Source organism: Lutjanus erythropterus, chromosome 4 (genome assembly GCF_056507025.1).
Source record: "Lutjanus erythropterus isolate fLutEry1 chromosome 4, fLutEry1.hap2, whole genome shotgun sequence".
Classification (NCBI taxonomy): domain Eukaryota; kingdom Metazoa; phylum Chordata; class Actinopteri; order Lutjaniformes; family Lutjanidae; genus Lutjanus; species Lutjanus erythropterus.
Genome location: NC_139320.1, coordinates 23,701,437 through 23,725,435, shown reverse-complemented (window position 1 = coordinate 23,725,435; position 23,999 = coordinate 23,701,437). Strand labels below are relative to the sequence as shown.

General features: G+C 38.1%; 1 protein-coding gene across 3 annotated transcripts in view; it reads left to right on the top strand.

The window, feature by feature from the left end:
- The window catches only part of LOC146328383 (cell adhesion molecule 2-like), a 226,221-nt gene extending 206,100 nt beyond the window's left edge, over positions 1-20,121 (top strand). For 2 of the 3 annotated variants that reach the window (XM_084717392.1, XM_084717390.1), the window contains 6 exons: positions 8,035-8,193; positions 8,503-8,593; positions 8,801-8,979; positions 16,561-16,587; positions 19,268-19,390; positions 19,498-20,121. In XM_084717392.1, coding sequence (XP_084573518.1) covers positions 8,035-8,193; positions 8,503-8,593; positions 8,801-8,979; positions 16,561-16,587; positions 19,268-19,390; positions 19,498-19,616 — 698 coding nt within the window. In that variant the 3' untranslated portion in view covers positions 19,617-20,121. The remainder of the gene's footprint in view (positions 1-8,034; positions 8,194-8,502; positions 8,594-8,800; positions 8,980-16,560; positions 16,588-19,267; positions 19,391-19,497) is intronic. The other variant, XM_084717391.1, reaches the window with a different exon arrangement.
- Positions 20,122-23,999: the final 3,878 nt, after the last annotated feature.

Below are 23,999 nucleotides of genomic sequence, written 5' to 3'. Positions count from 1 at the left end.
AATACCGTTACATTAGTGAAATATTGCATGCCTACAAGTAAAACTACTGGTGTTCGAAAATACTTGATTAAAAGTACACAGTATTCTTTTCAAAAATCACTTGTTAATTTTCAAACCATTGCTGTTTAATGCATTATCATTAGTAGGCATTCAATCCAAGTCTTCAGTATAAATTACCCTCAACTCCTGCACTGTTCTGGTCAGTGGTCACCTCTCCAAACCGGCGCCTGCAGCAGAGTTGATTCGTTTTTTGTCTGTATGTCATGGTGGAGTTGCTCACCCCTGTGTGTTTATATGATATAATCATCATTATTTTGGTGTGAAATCTGTGAGCTCCTTCATTTTGAGTTGGGCTCTCGTCCTGTTCTGAGCTTAGATATAATATCACAAAGGTTCAGTTTTATTTTCATCAACACCCTTGAGTTACTCAGCTATCTTGCTCCCTGCTGTTTGCAGATTTTCACATTATGTATTCCCAAAATGTCAGCTGTGTTGAAACTTTTAATTCTCAAACAGCAAGAAAACAACATCTACTATAATGAAGAGAGGGGGCTGTGGTAGATGTGTTCATATGCAAATCAGTGCATCAGGTTGTCAGACAATTTTTGGCTTTCATGTTTGAATATAGAACTGACATTATTATACTTACTTTACTTTAAATCAATAAAGCAGCTTCATATAACAAGTTCTATATATGCATGTGAATTTATTGTTCAAAATGTCAAAGGTCTTATTTAGTTTAATTAAAACCACGATGTTTCAATTAAATATCACAAGTTTCACTTTGTTAACTAACTGGAGAACTAGTGAAGTAAATGCACATAAACACATAAACACTATTCTAAAGTTTAACACTTCGATCTGTTTTACAGATGTTAGTGCTGATTGATAAAACCACAATATTACAACGTGAACGACCTCTTTGAATTTGATAAACTTGTAGAATAAAAGGGTCAGGGCCTTTTTATTTACTGTACATACAAATGTATGGCTCTGTTTTCATGGACCTGAGATGCAGTGTGTGATTTACGGTTAGAATGGGTGCTGATAACCACTTGAAAACACTTGAATTTAAAACATTTGAATTTTAATGTAACGTTTTTGAGGTTTAAAAAGTGCAAAGTGCTTGGATTTTGGATGAAGTGACTGTAACTGCTTGAGGGTTTAACTGCACTACTTTCATAAAAAATTGTTCTCAGCCTGAACAGTTTCAATTTATAACTTTGGAGCATATGTATAAAGTGTATATGTCATTTAACACAGCTATAAGGTGCAGGAAATGCTTGAAAAGTGCTTGAATCTGACTTTGGGAAAAGTGTAGGAACCTTGTGATAGTACGGCAGCAATGACCTGAATATAACTTCATTGTGACCAGGTTCCTTCTCATCATTTTTTGGATTTTTTTCAGAATTCGTAAACTGGATCACAGTTTTATGGACCATTTATTCTTTCCGTTGCCCTCTATTTATGACAAGTTTACCATATTTTTCAGGTGACATATTTTCCTTCATAATCAAGGCCATGATCCAAAATTAGATCAAATGCCTCATTCATACATTTTGGTGCTAAAGCAGAATGACAGGAGAGCAGGAATGACAGGTTATAGGCAGCACCTGTAGCTACCAGCAGCAGAAATAAACTACTGTAAGTGTTGCTACACATATTTACACATGTTTTTTTCAATTATGAGTCTAACATCTGTTAACCTACCTCTAAAAACACAATTCCCTGGCTCATAATGTTTTTATAGCTCCTTTGCTTACCCAAAATAATAGGGGGGAATATTCTGGGGAATATCTGAGAATTCTACAAATGAGCCACTTTAGAGGAATACACCAGCATATGTTGCTGTGTTAAGTGTTTTCTCACATTATTGTCTTACATTTTTTTTAGCTATTTTTAGACAGTGTATACACATTTTTCCAGAGCAATTCCAATTTAAGTGCAAAGTCATGCGTTTACCCCTTTTAACTTAGTTAAAGACATTTAGAAACCAATAAAGGGCCTGGACGCCAAGGAAGTTATATAAAGGGTGAAGGATTTTTACATGGTGGCCAAATATAATATAAAACTTGCTTCCACTGTAAAGATTAAGACACCAAAATATTGTAAAATCATTAAAAACAAACATTTTTTAAACAGATATGTATGGATGTACTTAGCCTTTTAAATTGTTCCATTCAATTTATTCCCTGTGTCCAGAGATTGCGTTGATATAAGCTGAGCATTGATCTTGTGCATCTTCATAACAGTGCTAGAGTGCTCCAGCATCATCTGCTCTATGTAAAGACAGACCTGAGCTCTGTGCACATCCCCACGTTGACTTTATTATGAGATGAGTTCACATTTTCTGCCTTTTGTAAGCCTTTTGTAAAAATGTCACCAACAGTTGGAGACCATTTGTCTGAAACAGTGTTAGCTGGCTATGAAACGTCTGTGCAGGAGTATGATACAGTCCTGATACATGAAAACCTGTGCTGGTTACCTTCTATTGTAGCTAAAACAAAATATTATTGTATTGTAAAACGCTATATCCATTTGTTGTGAAGAAATGGTCTTTGCCACGATGTTGACAACTCGTCAAAAATACAAGTAGTTATTTTTTCGAACCTGAACTTTTATTTTTTTTTTTTAGCTTTTCTTTTCATTTCATTTTTATTGATGTCAAATTAATTTCTTTCTGTGCCTTTTTTGTTTGCCCAGTGGTGTTGTGTTTGATGTTTAGTTTAAGTTAAGACTGAAAAAGCTTCTGGAGAAGAAACCAAGAAGTCATTTTAAACAGATATTGAGTTATAAAATAAATCTAGACACACCACCTTGTAGTTGTATGCCTCTGCCAACAGGTTGCAATTTACTATGTATTTTTGGCAAACATTAAAGTTATCAATTTACATGTAAGATTCCAGTACATAATTTTCACTGAGAAACATGCTGTCTTCAGTTAGAGACTATTTTTACAGAGGAGACATTAGACATTTTTGTTAAACCACAAATTTACCAGCAGATTACCAAACCATATGCCTCTTTAACCTCCAACTACTCAAACACCAAAGTACTAAATGTACAAGGTTGTTCATTAAGAAAAAACAAGTCCAAATGTAGAATTTAAAGACCTGAACAACCACTAAATGAGGCAGTTGTTTCTTGTGAATATGAGTTTTTACTTTAAGGGCTTTCAACAGCAAATTAAGAGGAGGCAAAAGGAGAAATTGGGTCACCGAGTTAGAGAGAAAAGAAAACATGAAATTACTCCAAACATTTTCATAATTTTGTGGTCAGCAGGCACTAGGCTGCAAACTGTGCTGAGCAGGAGGTTCTTGCATTAAAAGAAGCAGAGTTGAAATAGTTTAAAAGTTTAAAAAATGAATGCACTGTTAGAGAACGCCTCTGGTGCCTTCATGAAATAAACAAAGTCTTAAATTGTTATGCAGTTATTTCTTCAAGGCTGAGGACGACTTGACCCAATGAACATAAAACAATAATAATCTGACCAAACTTCATGTTACTCTTATTAAACTATAATAGGCTTTCACTTGTGGAAAAAATCGAATCCTGCCACCGTGTTAAAACAGACGCGGAGGTGCTGATTATAGGAGCGCCCCCAGTTGTCTGAATGTAGATCTGCTTGCCTCTCGGGGTTCTGGTTCAAAGCGGATGCACCTGGGCACATTCACATTCTTACGAAAGCTGCTCTGCGTGCTCTCTGGCGATGCTAGCAGCCGCCTTGAAACAGACTGACAGCTTCTCTATGGCAGTTCTGATGCTGCAGGCGACTTGATGAATGAGAGGGAAAGCTGGAGAGATTTGTGTTAGACGCCACAGAGGTACTTACTATCCCTCTTCTGTACTCCAGGGCAAAACGCAAGGCCTTTGACTCTCAAATGCAAGCCCTCTGACTTTCCTGTTTGCTCAGATGATATGTGATGTTTGAAATCAGGTCAAAATAATCTTATTTGTGATACATTCATTGATATGAACATGATGTCCTGGAGGCCTGTTAGGTTGAGGAGGTTAAATGGTGATTTTCTGTTGTATACTTTTTGAAGTTTTAAAGTTCGATGAGAAAGGACATCAGTAATTTAAGGAGAAATATGTAATATATTTACTTTACTAAATCATAAAATGACCATGATATCATCAGAGATGAGAGAAGTTGAAAAACTGCCTTCTCCAACAACAGTGCTACGGCCACATGTTCTCCTTTGACATTTACGGTGCAGAACATACGTTTTTGTTTTGGTCACACTGCCTGTTTCACATTTATTCACTTTACATGGAGCTAAAATTAATGCTGAATGTTCGGAGAATGACTTAGCGTCTGTTTATGAGTCGTAAGAAGTCATTGATAATCTTTTAGCAGGAGTAGATGTTCATAATGGTTAAAATGAGCAATATGTTAATGGAGTCTGTCAGGCAGTCACTGAACTACAACTACAGAGTGTATTTTCAGAGCAGTGGACTTTTATTTTCAGGATAACAGGTTTAACTTTACATTAACAGGCAGCTGATAAACAGCTGATCAACTTACAGTGAATGACTCATCATCCCTCTTCATTGTCAAAGTATAATGCTGCACTTGTGTAGGTTCACAGCTTGTATATGTAGTTTTATAGTAGTTTTATTATAATTAATAACTAATATAAATCACATCCAGAAGAAAACGCATTTTCAAAACTTGCTAAAACCAAAAACATATCTTTTCACATAATTTCCTATATAAAAATATGTTGAATATCACAATATCGCGATAAAAAAGTCTCAATACTGCATCTGATTGTGACAATTTCTGCAATGATATTACATGGTTGAATATTTGATGTACAATTCATGTCATTTTTTGCTTATGCTTAGGTCATGGCTGGCTACTTTTATTTTATTTTGTTTAAAATGCAAATCATAAGCACATGACATAAAGTGAAAAGGAAAAAATTATTTTTCTACAAACAAAAAAATGCAGTTTGTTTCAGATTATTATTTGATAAATGACATTTTTTCAAACTGTTGCTTTTTAATATCATAGTAAATATTGTATTGTGGACTTCTTTATTGTGGTATTATTGTATTGTGAGTTTTTGGTATTGTTACATCCCCAGTAATCAGATTTTCAAACTGTCATGTCTACAGCAAAATTCATAAATCACTAGCAAGGTCAATGTAATTGTCACTTAAAAGAGACGTCAAATTAAAGGCTAAATAATTAGTTTGCCCTCCCTTCTTTTCTAAGTTTTTTTGGCAGTTATTAAAAACACCAAAATTACATCTATACAACAGAATATTTCAAGGTTTTCTCAGTCTTATTGTCAAATCTGTCAACTTAAATATCAGCAGGAAACATGCAGGTATTAGTGGTTGTAGCAGCAGTGGTAGTAGCAGTCTTAGACGTAGTAGTCCTGGCTCCACTGGAAGGTCCAATAAAAAATTAATCCCCTGCACACGACAAAATCAAAGAGAATCAGTGGAGTGGAGCAAATGGGACGGATCAGCCCAAAATGATGATGATATGGGTGATCTGGGTTTCATTGTGAGGGGCTGTTAGCATTTAATAAACCAAGGGATTGAACAATGTGTGTGCTGTGCGTGTGTGTACTGTGATTGACGGAGTGGAGTGAGTACATACCTGTGTATTGATTGACTCGGGTTTGCACTGGATGGCAGAGAGTCCAAGGAGGAGGGGGGGTGTGGAGGATGTAGCGCGTGGAGGATCTAAGGGGGTGAAGGAGGGTAGCAGGAGCTGTAGAGAAAAGTCCGTCCGAGGCTTTCGTGAAGCGATGCCTTTGTCCTTTTTCCCTTGTTCAGGTGCCGTCGCCTCGTACAACTGCTTCCATGGAAAAGTGACACCACCGCACAAAGCGCTGACAGGAGAGCAGCAGCAAATTACAAAGAAACGTTTCCAATTATAAGTTAAGAGACATCTCTAAATGAAGACGACATCACAGGGCAGGAAAAAAAAAACAAACAAAACAAAGATCTGAAGCTGCGTAAAGGGTGAATGTTTGGGCATGAAACTAAGACAAAGGAAAAGGAAAGAAAGGAAAGGTGTGACTATAACTATTGAAATCCAGCCCGCACTGCCAGGGGTGTGTGTGTGTGTGTGTGTGTGTGTGTTGACTGGGATGTTTGAGAGATGGTCCTGGAGGAGCAAACACACCCAACCAACCGAGTCAGCGTTCATACTGCTCTCCCTTCACTATTCACTCTACTTTGACTTGACTTTCAAAGGCCAAAGATTCTCTCCCTCAAAGGAGATGCAGAAAAACAACAACAACAACAACAACAACAACAACAACAACACTGCAGCTGTCTGTGTCAGAAAGATCTTGAAATCAAATTTCATGTTTCTCACGTTTTAGATAACGTACAAGCTGGTTTCTGCTTTTCTCTGCTTCTTTTTTTTCAAAAGCAGTTTTATTTTATTTATTTATTTATTGCCAAGATTGGAAGAAAAAACACATATTGGAAACAACAACTGGAATCTGAATGGGATACGTGGCACTGGTGACATGTATGAGGAGGGCGTGTTCATGTCATATGCTGATATTGTGAGAAAGTACCACCTCAAGGGAAAGGGCCATTTTTGGAAATATCTACAAATTAAGTGACTGCATAATTTCAAAGATCTGAGGCAAAGCTGGAAATGTAATTCAGGAATATTTTTATCTACCTGTGGATCATCACCGAGCTCCTGTTTTCTATAGGACGAACAACAAGTCTTTAAACAATGACTGTTTAAATTTGAGAATGATGAAATATGAAGTGTATGATTGAAAGCCTTGGGAAGGGTCAAACTATGAAAAATACATAAGGGAAGCAAATGGGACATATATTCAGTTTAAGATACTACTGGACACCATCAAGGTTATGCAGAATGGGTTCATTAAATAGCCATTTAGTTGGAAATGCCAAAATGACAAATTGGCACATTCAGACATTGCACATGGGAGTTCAAAATGGTCTTACCTTTGTGGAAAAAGGTCCTACGATATTTGAGCAGCTGGGTTGGGACGATATTACCACGACCACCTCAGTTATGTCTGTCAGGTGGCAAAACAAGACCCCCAATTTTCAAATGATGAATTTATGGCTGTCATGGTTTCGTAACAGCTGCAGAGACAATTTTTGCACATTGGAAAACCACTAAGCCAGAGATACTTAAATTGCTTTGCCCAGGGGCCACTTTTGCAAAATGACAGAGGCCAGATGCCAAATAGAATAAACATTAAAAATCCCACATATTTTACTGCATCTACTAACTGCAACTGCATTTAAGTTGTAGATGCTTTGTTAACATTTGAAATAATTTGTACAAAATTAAGTGTAGCTGGAACCTCTTCCGTCATGCACATATGGAAATGTTGGAATGATTTGTAAACATAAACCATGAGCATAAACTGCTTCTATCAGGGACAGAATGAAGATACATATTTCTGGGATCATAGTTATTTTTACAGTTATTCTCCATAACTTTTGCTGCTCTTCAGCTAATAACTCATCGTCTTATCCTATTACAAAGAGCCTTCTCTGTCTCTAAAATATCTGTCCCTCCTTCATGGGAATGAATTTATTTTCATTGTGATTTAGAAAATGGTCACCCAGCTCCCTGTCAGGGGCCAGATTTGGCCTGCAGGCCACAAGTTGAGTATCGCTGCCCTAAGCCCATAAATTTTAATGAATGAGCTAATTTAATAGTGAAAACAGCTTCATATGAGTACATGCTCAGTATGATAGATGGAAGGAATAAATCAAAACTCCTGCCTGGGACAGTTTTTGAATACATATCACTCTGAACTGACAACTTTCCTGAACGACTGATGTTTAATCCTACTTTCCCTTTTTTTCTCTTTTATTTTCTATATTTTCTTTTATCTCACCATGTAACAGTGAACGACGAGTGACTGTTTTGCTACTGGTATTGAAGAACTGATAATGAAAATAAAAACTTTTCTTTTTGAATGAAGGGCTTACACACAATCCAGAACTGTTCCCCAGTGATAGTAGTGATTCACAAGTAACTATTCATTTTCTGTCTCTCTGCAGGCACTACAAAGGTGAACGCCACAGGAAAGTCATTCACAGTGAGGAGTAGCCTCCAGTTTCAGGTGGACAGACGGGACGATGGCGTGGCCTACACCTGCAGCGTGGAGCACGTGTCTCTGTCCAACCCCTACATGACAACCGAAGTCCTGGAGGTCCACTGTGAGTGCAGTCATACAGTGCACAGCGTGCAAAGCTGGATTACTTGCAAGATTAGCATTGAGAAGAAATACAAGGATTGAGATTACATTTATGTCTGCAGGTTTAGCTTTGCATTTGCTCAGGATTAGTGTAGGATTAGTTTGCAGGTAAGGGATTAGTACCAAAGCAGAACAGGGATATGGGCTAAAGCTAAGAGCTGCCCAATGGGTAAAGAACTAACTACTGTTGTACTTTGTCAGTGTTGAAGTTAAAGCCTCTAAGACGCAGTATTCTGTCATAGTGTTGGAATTTTTTGTCTCTTCCTCACAGATGCTCCCCATCTGGAGATCACACATTCACTGATTATTCCACAGGAAGGGCAGTACCTGAAACTGGAGTGTGTTTCCATAGGCAACCCCATGTAAGTTGGCATTTATTTACAGCTTCAATTTGGTGCCAGTTACTAGCGTGGAAATAGGCAAGAAATTGGACTTGAGATGTGATTCCTCTTCATTACAGAATGTCATTTTGAACAATAATTCTTCAGATTATTCATTATTTTTCTACATTTTAGAAATCATGGGCAGAAAAATAAAAAAGAAAATATTGTCTGTGTTTTCTTTCCCAGACCTGAACCAGTGCTGTGGTCTAAAGATGGAGGAGAGCTGCCAGACATCGAGCGTATGATTGTGGAGGGCAGAGAGCTAACCATCACCACGCTAAACAAAACAGACAATGGCACATACCGCTGCGAGGCCAGCAACCACCTGGGGACCAGCAGTGCTGAATATGTCCTGTTTGTATATGGTGGGTATCATAATGGCTGCTCTTGTTATGGATGGTCAGTTTTGCTGTTGCTTCATATTCCAGGCTGTAACTCAAAGATGGTTGGTGTTCATTACAAACGTACGATGTCAGCAGGGGGTTTGTCCGTCCAGCAGCTTAACAAAAAAGCATAACAAAGAAATAATAGCTGCCTTAAATATGAAATATGTTTTCAATAGAAGAAGATCAAATTCAACTTCTCCTGGAATAATGTCAGATTTGTGTCAGATAATCTGCTGATCATTAGGTGATACATTTCTGAAATAATCTCTGTTTTCATTCATCATTATTTTGACTTACAAAGTCAATTCAGCCAATTCAGTATTTGCAAACTTTAGCTCATCAACTACAAATCATGTGCACCGAACATTTTGAGAGCATGTTGTACATTTTTAGGATTCTTGATGTATCTTTCTTACCCTTCAAGGCTGCCATTAGTTTCTATCCATAATTTTAAATACAAAAAATAATGCACAGTAGTCACACACATCCAAAAACAAAAAACCTTAAGGCAGGTGCTGGACCAGAAGAAAACAGGAATAAAAATAGAACTGCTCACTTAAGTTTAATTCATTGGCACCTCCACAAGTGACATCTGAAGCTACTGCTTTTCTTCAGACTTAGGTCATATGTCAGTCAGTCAGTAATATCATCAGAAACATTTAAAAAAAATGATATTATATACAGATAAATGCTCAGAAAAACAACTTATATGCTCTGAGGATCTCATCTATATGTTGATGTATTATGTATCATGTGTCTTTGGTGTTTTTCTCACCATGTAGTCTATTTCTACAAATGAAAATTTGTTTTATACTTCACTGGTATCATCACCTGACTATCATATGATCGGGTCGCTCATATTTAAAGATGGCGTCTCTGTATGTGTGACTAATTCTGAAGAAGAGCAGTAGCTCAAAACGTCACTAGTGGATGTGCCAATGAATTGCACTTTAGGGGGCGGGAGTGTGCGGACCTTTTTCTGTATTTCTGTTGCTGAAAATAAATTCATCACCATAAACATTAAATCTACATCCATTTTTATCAGGACCAGATTATGGTTGTGTGATCATGCAGTTTAGGTCGAGATTCATTTGTCAAATTTACATTTCATAACCTCATAAAAACAGTGTAACACAAATTCAGTAAGTTAAAATAATCAGATAACTGATTTTTACATACAGCAGAGAAATGAATGGAGACCAGCAGGCACCTGGTACAGCAAAGCAAATGCAAAAAATAAAAAAATTAGCAAGACAATAAACGGAAGGCACTTATATCCATCACTTTTCAAGAGTAGTAGAACAAAGCACTTTACATTTTGCTCACTCATGGCAGCAGTCCATGTGGGTCAGTCGGTGCTCAGTGTCTTGCTCAAGAACACTTCAACACGTAGACTGAACCACCAACTTGTCTGTTAATGGTCGACCCGCTCTACCTCCTCAACCACAGCTGCCTCATTTTGTTTTGAAAAATGAGGCATCTGTGATGTGAAGTAAATGTGATTTGTAGTAAATGGGATAAAAATGATAAAACCTTATGGTCCTGTAATAGAAAAATGAGCTATGATGTATGCACCTTGCATTTTCTGCAAGCTGGTAATGCAGGATTGGATAAAATACAGTAAAAGGTGGCTTCCAACAGCTGCCCACGAATCTGAAAATAAGGATGATAAGTTCATTTCAAACTGTGATCAAATATGTGTAATTCTGTTACTCAGATATATAAAATTAAGGGCTTTTGGACCAGCACTGATAAGTGCAACAAAGTGATCTGTAGTCCTGCAGGTCACCAGTTTGCAGACCATTTCCTCGAGAATTCACATCCAAATCTCGCCTTTGCATTGTGCAGGATAACCCAGTTTTCCTCGCTGTACTGTACATATCGCTGCACAGGTTTAGCTTTTGGACTCCTCTTATGAGGAAACAGGAAGAAAGTGTTAAGGATGCAGAATTTAGCTTCCGAGTACCGCCTGGAGGAGAGATAAGTTAATCCCGAGACAGTGGAGCGGCTGAGAGAATAAAGACAGCATGGTGCAGGAAATGGATCATTAAGGCCTCTGCAGCACATGTTAATAACATTTATCAAATACAACCAAGTGAAAGTACAAAAAACAAGGACAGAATATTAAAATTCAACATGAGTTTATTTGTTTTAATTTTTGCCAATTAAACAGTCCCACACGAGAGTGGAGTTTGTTTGAGAGTGACTTATCAAAGCTTAGACGCTGAACTTATTCAAGCTCACAAGCAGTTAGTGGATGCACAGCAGCTTCTTTGTTCGATTTTAAAGGAAGAGGCTTTTGGGGACAGAAAGCCCTTCGTTGGGGAAAAAATGAACGGAATAAAGGACAACACATTCGTCCTTTCAGCTTTTGTTATGTCAGTCTCTTCTCATGGCGTTCTCATTGAACATAGGAAGGCAGTGATGTCAGGCTAGACCGTATCTTCCTGTCTGATCTAGGAAACACGTGCTAGACAAAAGTTTCAATCTTCACATTTCAGGAAGATTGTTACTGTTATTTCACATTACAAAAACAAACATTCAGATTTGTTGAATTAACCTAGATTGTTTATACATGTATATGCCAGAGAGCCGTTTCATTTTTTTTTTTTTTTTGTCAGATTAACAGAGGAAATAGCAGAGCTTATAACCCTCAGCAGCCCTCTCACACTAAACACAAAGGCTCTGGTTACTAGGGAAGGATGAAAAATTGAGCCGAGCAGGTAAAAGATGTGCGAGACGGGTTCATTTCCACTGATGATGACAGTCATTCTTCAGAGCTACACTGTGTCTGGCTGAATACTTACCAGGTCTCTTCGGATCATCTCAGCCTCTAAGCCTAATTTGCTAATGACAGGAGAGATGAGAAGCAATAAATGTCATCGCTCCGCTGCAATTTATCACCGTCTGCAATTACACTCCTAATACACTGTATTAAATAAAGCAAGGAAACAGTGTATATGATAATTACTCCAAGTGAGATGTTAGAGAGATGGTAAGAGATAGCAGTTTTGTTAAATACAGCTGAAGAATGACTGCATCTGTTTGTGCAGCCCCACTTCTCACCCCCTTCATATTTCACTCATTCACTGTACAACCCAGCTTCCAAAAACAATGGCACGCTGAGTAAAACATAAATAAAAACAGAATGCAATGATTAGAAAATAGTTTTTGACCTGTAGTCAGTTGAATAGAGTGCAAAGACAAGATATTTAATGGTCAAATGTTGAGAAATGTTGTTTTTCATACACTCATTTTGGATTTGACGCTTGCAATACATTCTAATAAAGTTGGAACAGAGGCATGGTTACCACTAGGGATGTTTCTGGTGACTAATTTCCCTGTCGATTAAACGCTAAGTGTAATTTAGACTAGTCAACTAGTCTAACGCTAAAAAATTAAGCAGAATTTATTAATGTACAATGTTAAACACTGTCTGAAAAACTGTCTACTTTAAATGGCGCTGAAATGCGTGCTACTTTGCACTGTGCAGTACAAACCTTACACATTAACATACAAAACATGACAACAAGATAGCAGTTAGAGTTAGCAGCAGCTGCTCTGCTTGCAGGTTCATGTCCGTGTCTGTTTCTTAATGTGGGCATGTTTCTCCAGTCGAGTGAATATGTACCAGCTTATTTTGTCACAGTCTACATTCAACATTATTTGCATCACCAAACTGTGCTGGTTTTACGAGCTGCCATCTGTCTGACTTTGCTGATATAAACATCCGGGGTTGCCAGGGCGATCGCTTCATACACGCTGGGCGAGAGGGGCTGCCATCTGACGGTGCTGCAGCCCCGACTGGCATTGTGCATGAATGAAATATTGATAAATAGTTTAAACGACTAGTATTTCTTGTGCTGACTAGCGAGGGTGGGGACGTTTAATCGTACAGTCGACTGATCACATGCATCCCTAGTTACCACTGTTAAATGTGACCTCTTCTTTTGACAATATTTAGTAAACATTTGGGCAGTTGAAATTCTGTTGAAGTTTTGAAAGCAAAATTCTTTCTCATTCTTGCTTGAAATACAGCTTAAGTTGCTCAATAGTCCGTTCATATTTTGCACTTCATAATGCGCCATACATTTTCAATGGGAGGCAGGTCTGGACTGCAGGCAGGTCAGAATAATACCTGCACTCTTTTAATATGAAGCCACACTGTTGTAACACCTGCAGACCGTGTCTTGGTCTTACTGAAGTAAACAGGGACATCTATGAAAAAGATGTCTGGATGGAAGCATATGTTGCTCCAAAACCCGTGTGTGTGTCCCAAGAACATCACTGATGCTGGCTTTGTGCTGTTAACAGTCTGGATGGTCCTTTTCCTCTTCAAGGTGGAGGACATGACGCCCGATTTCCAAAAGCAGTTTGAAATATGGACTTGTCGGATGACAGCACACTTTTCCACTTTGCATCAGTCCATCTGAAATGAGCTCAAGCTCAGAAAAGTCTGCAGCATTTCTGAATTACATTCCTTTAATTAGCATTTTCCACAAGGTCCCAACTTTATTGGAACCGGGGTTGTACATTTTCACCTCAACAAGCTTGATTCCTAATCAGTTTTACATTCTGTGTGGGTGGCTTATTTACCAACCAATCATCAGTTGCTTGAAATTTGAATAGATGTAAGAAATATGAGTCCTTCATGTATGACTCATCCTTTTCCCAGTAATATTGAGAAGAATTTAGTCAGCCAGAGCTTGAGTCATTATTTTATCATCTGTTCATTTTTTCATTATTCTGCGTTATTCACCGAGGTGAAAGACCAGAATTAACCCACTGCTCCAGCCACGTGCAGTACTTGATTTGTGCTGTTTGATTTCCCTGTATGTTTGCTCATGTTGAGCCTGTTCCCTGCGGAGAGGTTTGTTTTCGTTCCCCGTTGTTCCTGTTTTCATTTAGCAGACGTCATCACCTTAGTGCCTCCATCTTCAGCTCCCCTGCCTCCCTCTCTAGCCTCCGTTCCTCCAGTCTGCTAATGCTGACATTCCCACATCAGACCAAGGCAGTCACAGCTGTGTTTGCAGGTACACTTGCAACCCCTCCATGGCCCCGCCTCAACGCTCCACGCACTCACAAACATGACACTGAACACACAGTTGATGATTGATGAGCTAACAACCAGGCTTTCAGCTAGAAAATAGCTTTGTTTTACTGGATGAATTCAATAGTGTCTATTTCTTCCTCTTTCCTTTCTGCCTTATTCTTTATACACAGCACCGTTACCTCAGCAGCATTTTTATTACTGTTCCTGATTAGTTTTATTATTCGTAGCTGACAATATGTGTAGGAGGTGTAAGTTACCACATCAGGTAGTTACTGTTGTAAACCATTGCACAAATTTCCATCTTTGCAGAAGCAGAAAATGGAAAACACGAGAGTGTTTATACTGTGGCTGAATGGTTTCTACCATTACAACCAAACAATAAAAACACATGCAATTACATTTGAATAATGTTGATCAAAATCACATGCTCCGTGTGTTTGCCTCAGTTCATCTCCTAATGGAATTACCATTGTAGTGTTTGTCGTATTGAGCCACAAGAGCACTCTGCCGGTTGAAAATGCTGGATGGTTGCCTTAACAGTGGAAATAGCTTTGGTGTTGTGATGGAGAAAACACAAAGGTTACTTAGATTTGTGATGTGCTTATTTTTGACTCTCAGCTCATGAACCTTAAAGGTGCCCTGTGGAGTTTTCCTGTAAACAAACAAAGGTTTTGTTGTGTGTCTCTCATCAAATGTGTATCCTTGACTTTCCTTTTTTTTCCCTTCATCATAAAATATTTGCAAAGCCTTTTTGGTTGAATATTTTAAATTGTGTATTGTTTACCAGCATATTTTTCTAGCTTACAGTCTTTGTGCACTGTGGAACAGCAAAATAGCTTGAAACTGGTAGCATGACTGTGTATCACGTTGACTGTGTGCATGGGGGCACAATAGAAACAAAATATGAACACACTCATAAGAACATTGCTTCATAGTACCACTAGTGGTAAAAAACTAACTCTACGGGGCACCTTAAAAGGAAGGAATTGGCTTCTCAATCTCTGCAATTAAAGCAGTGACTTTAGTTTTCCAAGCTACTTTGCCATGTAGCTGTATATTTGTACTCTTACCTGTCTGTCATCATTGCCCTATAATGTCGAGCCGGTAAATAACAAGCTACCTGATACATGAATGTTTTGAAGTAGATGAAACGTCCTAAAGCACTATTACTACTGTATAGCTATAATGGGTCAATCCACACAAAATACAAAAAACATATTTTCTTGTTCACCTCTAGTGTTCTAGGCATGCAGATCACGTTGGTTTTATTCATCCTAGTTTTGAGGTGTTTGGCTCTAAGATCTGTGCCTCCACCCTAAAACAGGGATAGTTAATGGAATTCCATTTGAGATGCTCAAAGCATTAACAGAAATCAACAGCAACTTGTCTCTCAGACGAATTATCGGACGGATGCTAGGGATGCCCATATCTACTGGACGCAGATCGTTACCATCCGATATTCATAAAACATATGCAGTCAGGAGATGGGGATTAATGGTTTCTAGTGGCGGTGGAGGAGTCAGTCACTTTCTTCAGTCTAAGTTACTAACCTGTTTGTGTATCTGGAAAGTTAATACACACTCGCCCAATCATTTTAGGTTTTAAGTATAACACCAATACAACCCTGTCGCTGATAACCATCATGTTACTCATGCTCATCACGTCTGTTTGTTATGAGCTAGCCAGCTAGTTTGTCAGTAGTGGCAGCAGTATGAAGTCTCATTTTGATCGTCCCCCATTTGTTCTGTTGAAGTTACTGCATTACGCTCTTAACACAAACTCAACCCCTCCTGAAATCATTTGAAATTTAAAGCCCTTATTTCAGCAGATGGAAACTCTTCATTTCTTAGCAAGGCTTTTATTGTGAAACCTTTACAGGAACATGTGCCAAACTCATGGGTGCTTTTGTTCCTGTTGGGAGCAGCTGATTAATCTTCAACACCTAATGGTTGAATGCAGTACTACTGCCACAGTTTAGCTTAATATCAAACTGCTACACCAGCGGCTGTGTGTCGAGTGTTAGGGTTTACAGACCATCATCAATCAGGATTGGTGGCAAAAAACGTGAATGGGGCATCCATAACAAATATCTTTCACTCTGGGCAAATACTAAAACAGTCTGCATGGCTATACACCACTAGAGGTAAGTGAGAAATTATCTTTATTTGTAATTTTCAGTGAACTGACCCATTAAGGATGTACATTGCCAGTTACACCCCAAAAATCTCAGTATATGCACATTTGTTCTTCATTTTGTCCTTATTAATGTATCTTTGATGTGCTGCTCTCGCAGTGACCATTTCCAGTTAGTCCAGTTATTCCAGCATGCATTTGGCTCTGACAGCAACCTTTCCGTCACTGCTGCACACTGTCAAAGTAAAATCTCAGAGAAACAGGCCATGTTAATTTCTCATGTTTCCTTTGAACTTTGTGGTCACCTTTTTTATCACGGTGTTGTTCCCCTCGTCTTCCCTTACTGCTGTCACTGTCTGCAACCATGGCAACAGCCAAAGACTTTCCAGGGCCTACAACAGGTAAATATCCCACTAGACGATCATTGCAAGCCAGATTTACAGTGTGTGATGCTGGATCTGGATCTGGGTCAGGACACATCATGACCTCCACACAGCATGAGCCAAACCATCACCATGCATGGATGCTCAACTCTGCTGACGCCAGCTGCTTTCTCTCCAGCCATGTCACAGGCTGCATAAGTTATCACACAATATGTTTCTGCTGTGGTTTGTCTTTGCACAATGAAATAGACGGCTCTATCTGAGCGAGATTGTATCTGTGCCGGTGTGTAAATATTTGATTTCAGATCATGTCGTTGCAGCATAAATGGAAGGGGAAGTCCAAAATTATTTGTGGGAACTCTTTATCTTTCACATTTCTGATCGCATAGTTGTTTACCATATTTTTCTAGGTTCTACGTTCATGATTAAATCTATGTGAATAACGTGGTTGCAGCAGTTTAGTTTGTTATGGTATTTATTTGTCAGATATTTTTTGTAAGATTTGAAATACTTGGGAAACAGAATTCATGGCAAATTGAGTCACTGACGCCCCTGTGTGCTGCTGGAATATATGTAGTTTTCCTTTTCTGACAGTATGTCCTTTCTTAAGGGGACTCCCTAAAAACTTGGTAATTCACCTGGATGGGCGTGGTTTTACATGAGAACGTAGGAGTACACACTCCTGCAAGCATCTCAGCCCATGCTCTGAGCACACATTCAGTTTTATTCATGACTGATGGTGACTTAGTTAGTTTGGTACAAATAAGTAATTACTTTTAATTTGCGCTGTCCAGTCATGCTCATAACATGCACCTCATATCAACTGCACTTCTTTTTTCTGTAGGATACTTTCACGCACCTTTAATTTCTAATGCTTAGAAAAATCGGCAGACTAGAGTGAATAATACACACATACAATATTAGACCAGTTTATTCAATGCATGTCAAGTATGAAGGCATACAGAGTATATTATTTATGTTTTCCTATAGTGTGCAATGTAATTGAAATCAGAATACAGCCCCTCTATCTGAGCAGAATTTTTTTGTTACATAATTTAGTCCATCTAAATGTGAATATATTTTAGCACTGCTAAGTTGTACATATTTCCAGTAAAATGTTGTCATGATCAGTTTGAGAACTGATTGACAGTCAGGTAAAACTCATTTGAAAATCTGTAGCCACACCAACAGTAAATATCTAAATCTGCTTTGGTAAATAGATGATCATGAAATATAAAAAAAAAACATCACTGAAGTTACAGTTAGGCATGAGGTCTCTGCAGGTTAAATCTTGAGGTTAAGGCAAAGATTACGTTAAGAAACATTTTTTTAGGTTGCGGTTTTGCTAGCTTATCTACAAACTGATGAGATGACCCAATGTGAGCCAACAACAATACACATCAGGCGCACTGCACTCTGCATTATGCAGGAAGTAAGGTACAGCCCCCAGGTGAAATACCAAGGTTTTGGGGAATCCTGTTTCCAAGTGTTTTCTTAGTGTTTCAGGAGAGCTGTTCTCATATTTGCAAACATATTTTTAAAATGTTCTTAATGTTTTTGTAGTTTGTTCCAGGGCTGACAGAATAATCAGTGTATTTACTGCGAATTAAAGCTCAAAAATCCGGTTGGACAAGTATAAATACTTAATGGTCATTTACTGACACTTTAAGGCGAAAACATAAGTAGCAAGTTGTGTTGATATGACAAGTTCGGCTGCAGTTCAGCTTGTCTCATTCCTGTGAGCAGCGTGCAGCAGCCAAGTGTGATATGAAAATTGCTTATGCCCCGTGCTGACAGTGAAATCACCTGGACAGATCATTATATCCATCGACATGCAACCAGAGTTTTGTACCAAAACAGTTACTGCGTGAGAGTCTGAGGCGCCTGTTTGTGAGTCTCTGATGAAACAGTCGTGGTGGTTCTGTTCTGCATGGTGTTAAACAAACTGCATGTTCCACAACTTCATCTTTTTTTATTTTTAACGTCCCACACTTTGGGTCGCTGAAAATGAGGGTTGCATTCTGTTAACGGAGGAGTATAACGAGGTTTGTAGGAACATCCCCGCCGTCATTTCCCAGGGTCACTTTGCAAAACTGAGCACCAGCCATAGCCATTCATCAGCTTGAGATAATGAGAGCACACGAGGTGCACAGTAAAGACATAGCCACTTACAGTTTATTACAGGACAGACACAAAGGCATGCTCCTGCTTGGGAAACCTTCAGCTTGCTCTCTGCCCGGAGGACGCCTCATGTTAAATAACACTTATTTTAAAAACCTGATCCTGAGCAGCTGAATCTGGCAGTGAGCGCGGGGGAAAACACAAAAGACAGCATGTGTAGAGGCTTTTGGCGAAAAAAAACTAAAACATCACTCAGAGCTAAACTTCAGTTTTCTTGCTGTTGCTAATGCCACATTTCGAATTGTGCAGAGATTTGTGGTATTTCCTAGGATTACTTCTTTTATACCTCTATTCAAGCACTTCAAAGCAGCGATGTCGGGTTGCTCTAAATATGACAGAAGCTCATTTGGGACTCTTGTGCTCCGTGTGTAAAAGCTACATCTGGATTTTTTCAGAATAATTGCAGGAGTAAAAATATTTTCATCGCTGTTTTAATAAATGTTTACAGCTGAATTTGACAGCTTGCAGGTGTTAATAGTATCTCTCCACTTTTCCCTCCATCTCTGTCTTGTTTCAGATCCTAATGCTTTAGGACAACATGGACCTGACCACGCTTTAATCGGCGGTGTTGTTGCAGTCGTGGTCTTCATCACCTTGTGTCTGATAATAGTTCTCGGACGATATCTGGCCAGACATAAAGGTAAAAGAGGTCACTTGAGCTCCCTTGAATAACAATTTTCTTGCTCGTGTATATGTCTAGCGCCTTTCAGCAGGTGGATAAGTTGCTTTGGCTCTGTGTGTCTACAGGGACGTATCTAACACACGAGGCCAAAGGAGCAGAGGACGCCCCCGACGCAGACACAGCCATCATCAACGCTGAGGGAAACCATGTGCATGCAGAGGAAAAGAAAGAGTACTTCATTTAGACCTCTGTTACTCTTTTCCTTCGTTTCATGACAACTTTTGACAGCAGACATGCAATTTTAAGCTGCCTCAGCGTTACTACATGATCTGTTTTGCTTTACTTCTTATTCTTTTGTCTTTTCCAGAGAGCTCATGCTTGGATATGCTTGTTTTCAAAGCATCCGCTGACAATATAGCCTTCTCCTTTTGTAATCAATGTAAACCATGTACACTTGGATTCCATTTCAGTTTTACGGTGCCTAAATGCTGTACATTTTCCTGCGTTTTTCTTCTTTCATTGCTTGCATTCACTTTTTTCTCTACTTAGCTGTTATACAACTTTTTTTGCAGATTTTTTTAAAATTCAGAAGCAACAAGAAATGTGCTTCAACTCAAGTTAGAGTCAAGTCTCAGCTTTTCAAACGGTTTTACTTTAAGAGCAGAATATGTTAAGTACATCAGTTTATCAAACATTAACACCAGAAAAATCTTTTTAGGGATTAAACAGTCTTTTTGGATGTTGCCTGGAGTCTACCCCACCCCGGCCATATTGCATACATTCAAAAAATGGTCAAACAGACCAGACACTTTGACAAAACAAAACATAGAAGCACAATCTCTGTGATTGTCTCTAGATGAAATCCCCGCCCTTTTAGTAACGTCTGTATATTTCTGCTTTGATTTGTTTTCAGTTTTCACTCATGCTCTTGATTTGTACCAACAGAGAACAAGTTAGAAAATTAAAGCACAAAGTCTGAGGACTAACATGGAGGGAAAACACATCAACTGTTTCTTGTCTCAGGATTCAATATGAGTCTAGATGGAGAGATGGCGTCAGACACGTGATGAGGATTTCAGTACACTTGCAGATATCGTCATGGATGAGGAACTTTCATTTCGGTTGACGATTTGATGTTAGATCCAAACAGAATGAGTGGAACCTTTTGGGGTTCATTATTTATGTTGGATTTTATTGAACAACTATGCTCAATGTGTTGATATTGCTGTAACATACTTTGCTAACGTGAATATTGGTGAACAATATTGTTGAATCTTGGGATCCCTGACACATTACAATTTGTATATTAGCATATACAGTATTTAAATTACTCCACAAGTCTTAATTTTTTCCCCCCATTTATCTAACGAGAGTTTTTTGTTTAGTTTTTTTTGCCAGAAGGCGTGTAAATAATGTGTAATTATTCAACTTTAGTCAAAGATAAAACTCTGGTTATAGCTTTTAAGTTGAGGTCATATCAGTTCATGTCACTTTGAAGAGATTGTTTCACACTTACGAAGATGTTTTCAAACAGGGATTCTAATGAATTGCTTAAAATGTAAAAAAAAAAAAAAAAAAAAAAAAAAAAAAGAAAAAATCTGGTCAAAATGTATGTATTTATTATGATTGATTGACATTTATTATGTAATACTATATTGATTGATATTATTGCTGTTACTAAAGTAGTTGTCTGACATTAACTTTTTCCATTTTTTAATTCTGTAATTTATCATAAAAAAAAATACAAGGATCACCGTTATGGCCTTTGAGTTTGCTGCAAACAGTATACTAATGACATGTTTAGGCATTGGTGAATCAGACATCCCCTCACTGTATATAGTCACTGTATCAAAGACATTGAACCACATTGCCAATGCTCATACATGTTATTTTGTTAGTTCAATATGATGCTATAAATAACTCATTTTGTACAAAGTTTTAATCGCTGTAATTAATTTGCTTTTTATGGGGGATGTGTGAGGTTTGCTTTTTTCTCAGTATTGATATTCATTTTTCAACTATGCCACTGTAAAAAAAAAAAAAGAGAGACAAAGTGCGGATTAAAATATGAACAACTTAAAGACTGCCATTGTGTTGTGACTAGGTTTGTACGTCAAAATGCACTCAAGAGTAATACGCCAGTTACAATATCTACAGTGATATAAAAGGGAGGGAGCGTACGTTTATAGACAACGTTATGACCAAAGTTGCACTGCAATTGTTATTCCATGCAACTGTTGAGTATTACTCAGCCTTTAGTATTAATAATATATGCAAAGTGTTGAAGGATTAAAAAACCATGAAGCTCCTCAGGAAGATTGCCCGAGGCTCTCGGCTCCGCTCATGATTTGTGCATTAATACAGGGTGACAAAAGGAAGACTTGAGTCTCCCCGAATTCCTCCACGTCTCGCTGGAGCTGAGTTCGATATGCTTGAAGTGGTTTCATGGAACTACCCGCAGATGTCAGCGCAGCAGTCTGCTGTTCCCCTTGTTTTAACAAACTTCACAGAGGAATAGGATAGGCTCGATGAGGAAAACTGGAGATGAACCACTTTGTAATTTGACATTATGGTCAAAGATGTCAGGATGCAGCTGATGCTTTAATTGAAAGTGAAATGACAACACAAAGATGAACTTGAATTTGAAAAAAACTAAATGAGATTGTCCACAGGGTCTTTAAAAGTCTAAAATCCAATAATCCGAAGTTTAGGCCTTTAAATAACTTGAACTGTCTTAAATACGATCTTGGCAGGTCTTCAAAATTGATTGAATTAATGAAGTTAATGTTTCTTTTATAAAATTGCAGTGTTCTCACTTTTAAATGTGTTTTTTGGGAAAAAAAAATGTCTTGATCATGCTGTAACAGCTTCAAAACAAAACCAGCATGGAACCACTAACTGCTAATGTGCAGCTCTGTCAGAATTTATCAGAGCACACCCTGTAAGTGGACTTGCTTTACACAGTAAAGATCAGTCATATATATAAAAGCAATTAAAACAGGTGACCTGTTTCACACCGTGTTCACTGACTGAGACGTCACCAAAACCTTCATACTTTTTTACCAGCATGGATGTAAAATAGGTCTTAAACTGGATTTGTAATGACTTTAACAAGGTCTGAAAAAAATCTCAAGTTCAACTTGTTGAAAAGTGAAGAAACCCTGAAAAAGGACAAATGGAATAAATATACTAAACAAAGGAAAAAATAAGAAAAAAAACATAAATAAGACGAGTGAAGCAGAAGCAGCAGCAGAGTGAAAATAGTTGTGTAGTTAAAACGTGCAGATGTTGCCCTTGTAATGGTGTGAGATATAGAGGAGGAGTATGGATCACTGAGTTATAGATTGGTTCAGGTATTACTAGCATTCATGTTTTCTTAATTACTGTAAATAAGGATTACTGCAGGATAAATATGTGCTCTAGGTGAGGATTAGTATGAATAAAAATGCAGTCTGGGCAAAATCAAATTCTAGGGTTCTTATGAAAATGCCATAAATATATGAGGGACATATGGGAAGATTCAAAAAGTAGGGGAGACGGGGCAATTGCAACACTGGGCAATTGTAACACACTCAATTCCTCCGAACAAAAACATGCCAGAGTGATGACAGTGACTCTGTACGTGCTCTGTCTGCCTGTGGAGAAGGAGCAAGATTTGATTTTGAAGAATGGAAGTTACTTTCTATATGTACAATGCTTTTCTTCTGCTGTCTAAAATTTTAGATGACTGCAAAAACTTAAAATCAGTTTTATCTCCACATTATTGCTTAGCAATTAAGATGACCAAGCTATGCTAATATAGGTGTTGCTAGCTAGCATGCAAGATTTGATCATTACTGCAAGATCGGGGCAGTTGTAACACGGTGTTACAATGGCCCTCGTGGCCCACTGTAAGCCCATTGTTTAGTGTGTTGACATACAACTGTACATTTCTAAAAAAGAAAAAAGAAAATGAAAGTCTTCTGCAAAAATAGAAATAAACTTTTGCTTTGCATACAATGTCTGACATCAACAATTTGAACTATAGAGCTAAAATTACTTTGTTGTGTGCTTTTCATTGAGATATGTTGGGTTAATATAACTTTTTTTCAGTGTTACAGTTCCCCCCAAACACTGTCACAACTGCCCTAAAGAAGGGGCCGATTTTTATGTGGCAAACTAAGCTAAGCGGGTAGACAGCTTTGGTTTTTATCTTGTTTGTAACAGTACACTACAGTGCACACAACAAAGAGGAGGAGGAATTTGTAAAAAGACAGATGCAACTTCCATTACATGGACGTGGCTCGGGTTTGAAAAATTAGACAAAGAGCAGAAAACAATAATCTGCAAATCATGTTAGACAACAGCAGTGACAAGGGGTGGTAATACTTGATATATCTGAGAAAAGGTTTTGTATTTTTTTTTTTATTATTCCAGTTTTACACGTTAAGTGTTCTTAAAATGCCTCTGTACTATGTGAAATATGCCCTAGTGATACAGTTATGAGTGCAGTTATAGCTGAAATCTTAGGAAAAACAGATTGATTTTATATGCTGTTATCGTCCATACTCCAAATTATACCATCATAAAACTTTTAGGCCATATGGTCGCATATGTTTCTTCAAAAGAGGGATACTGTACTTTAGGT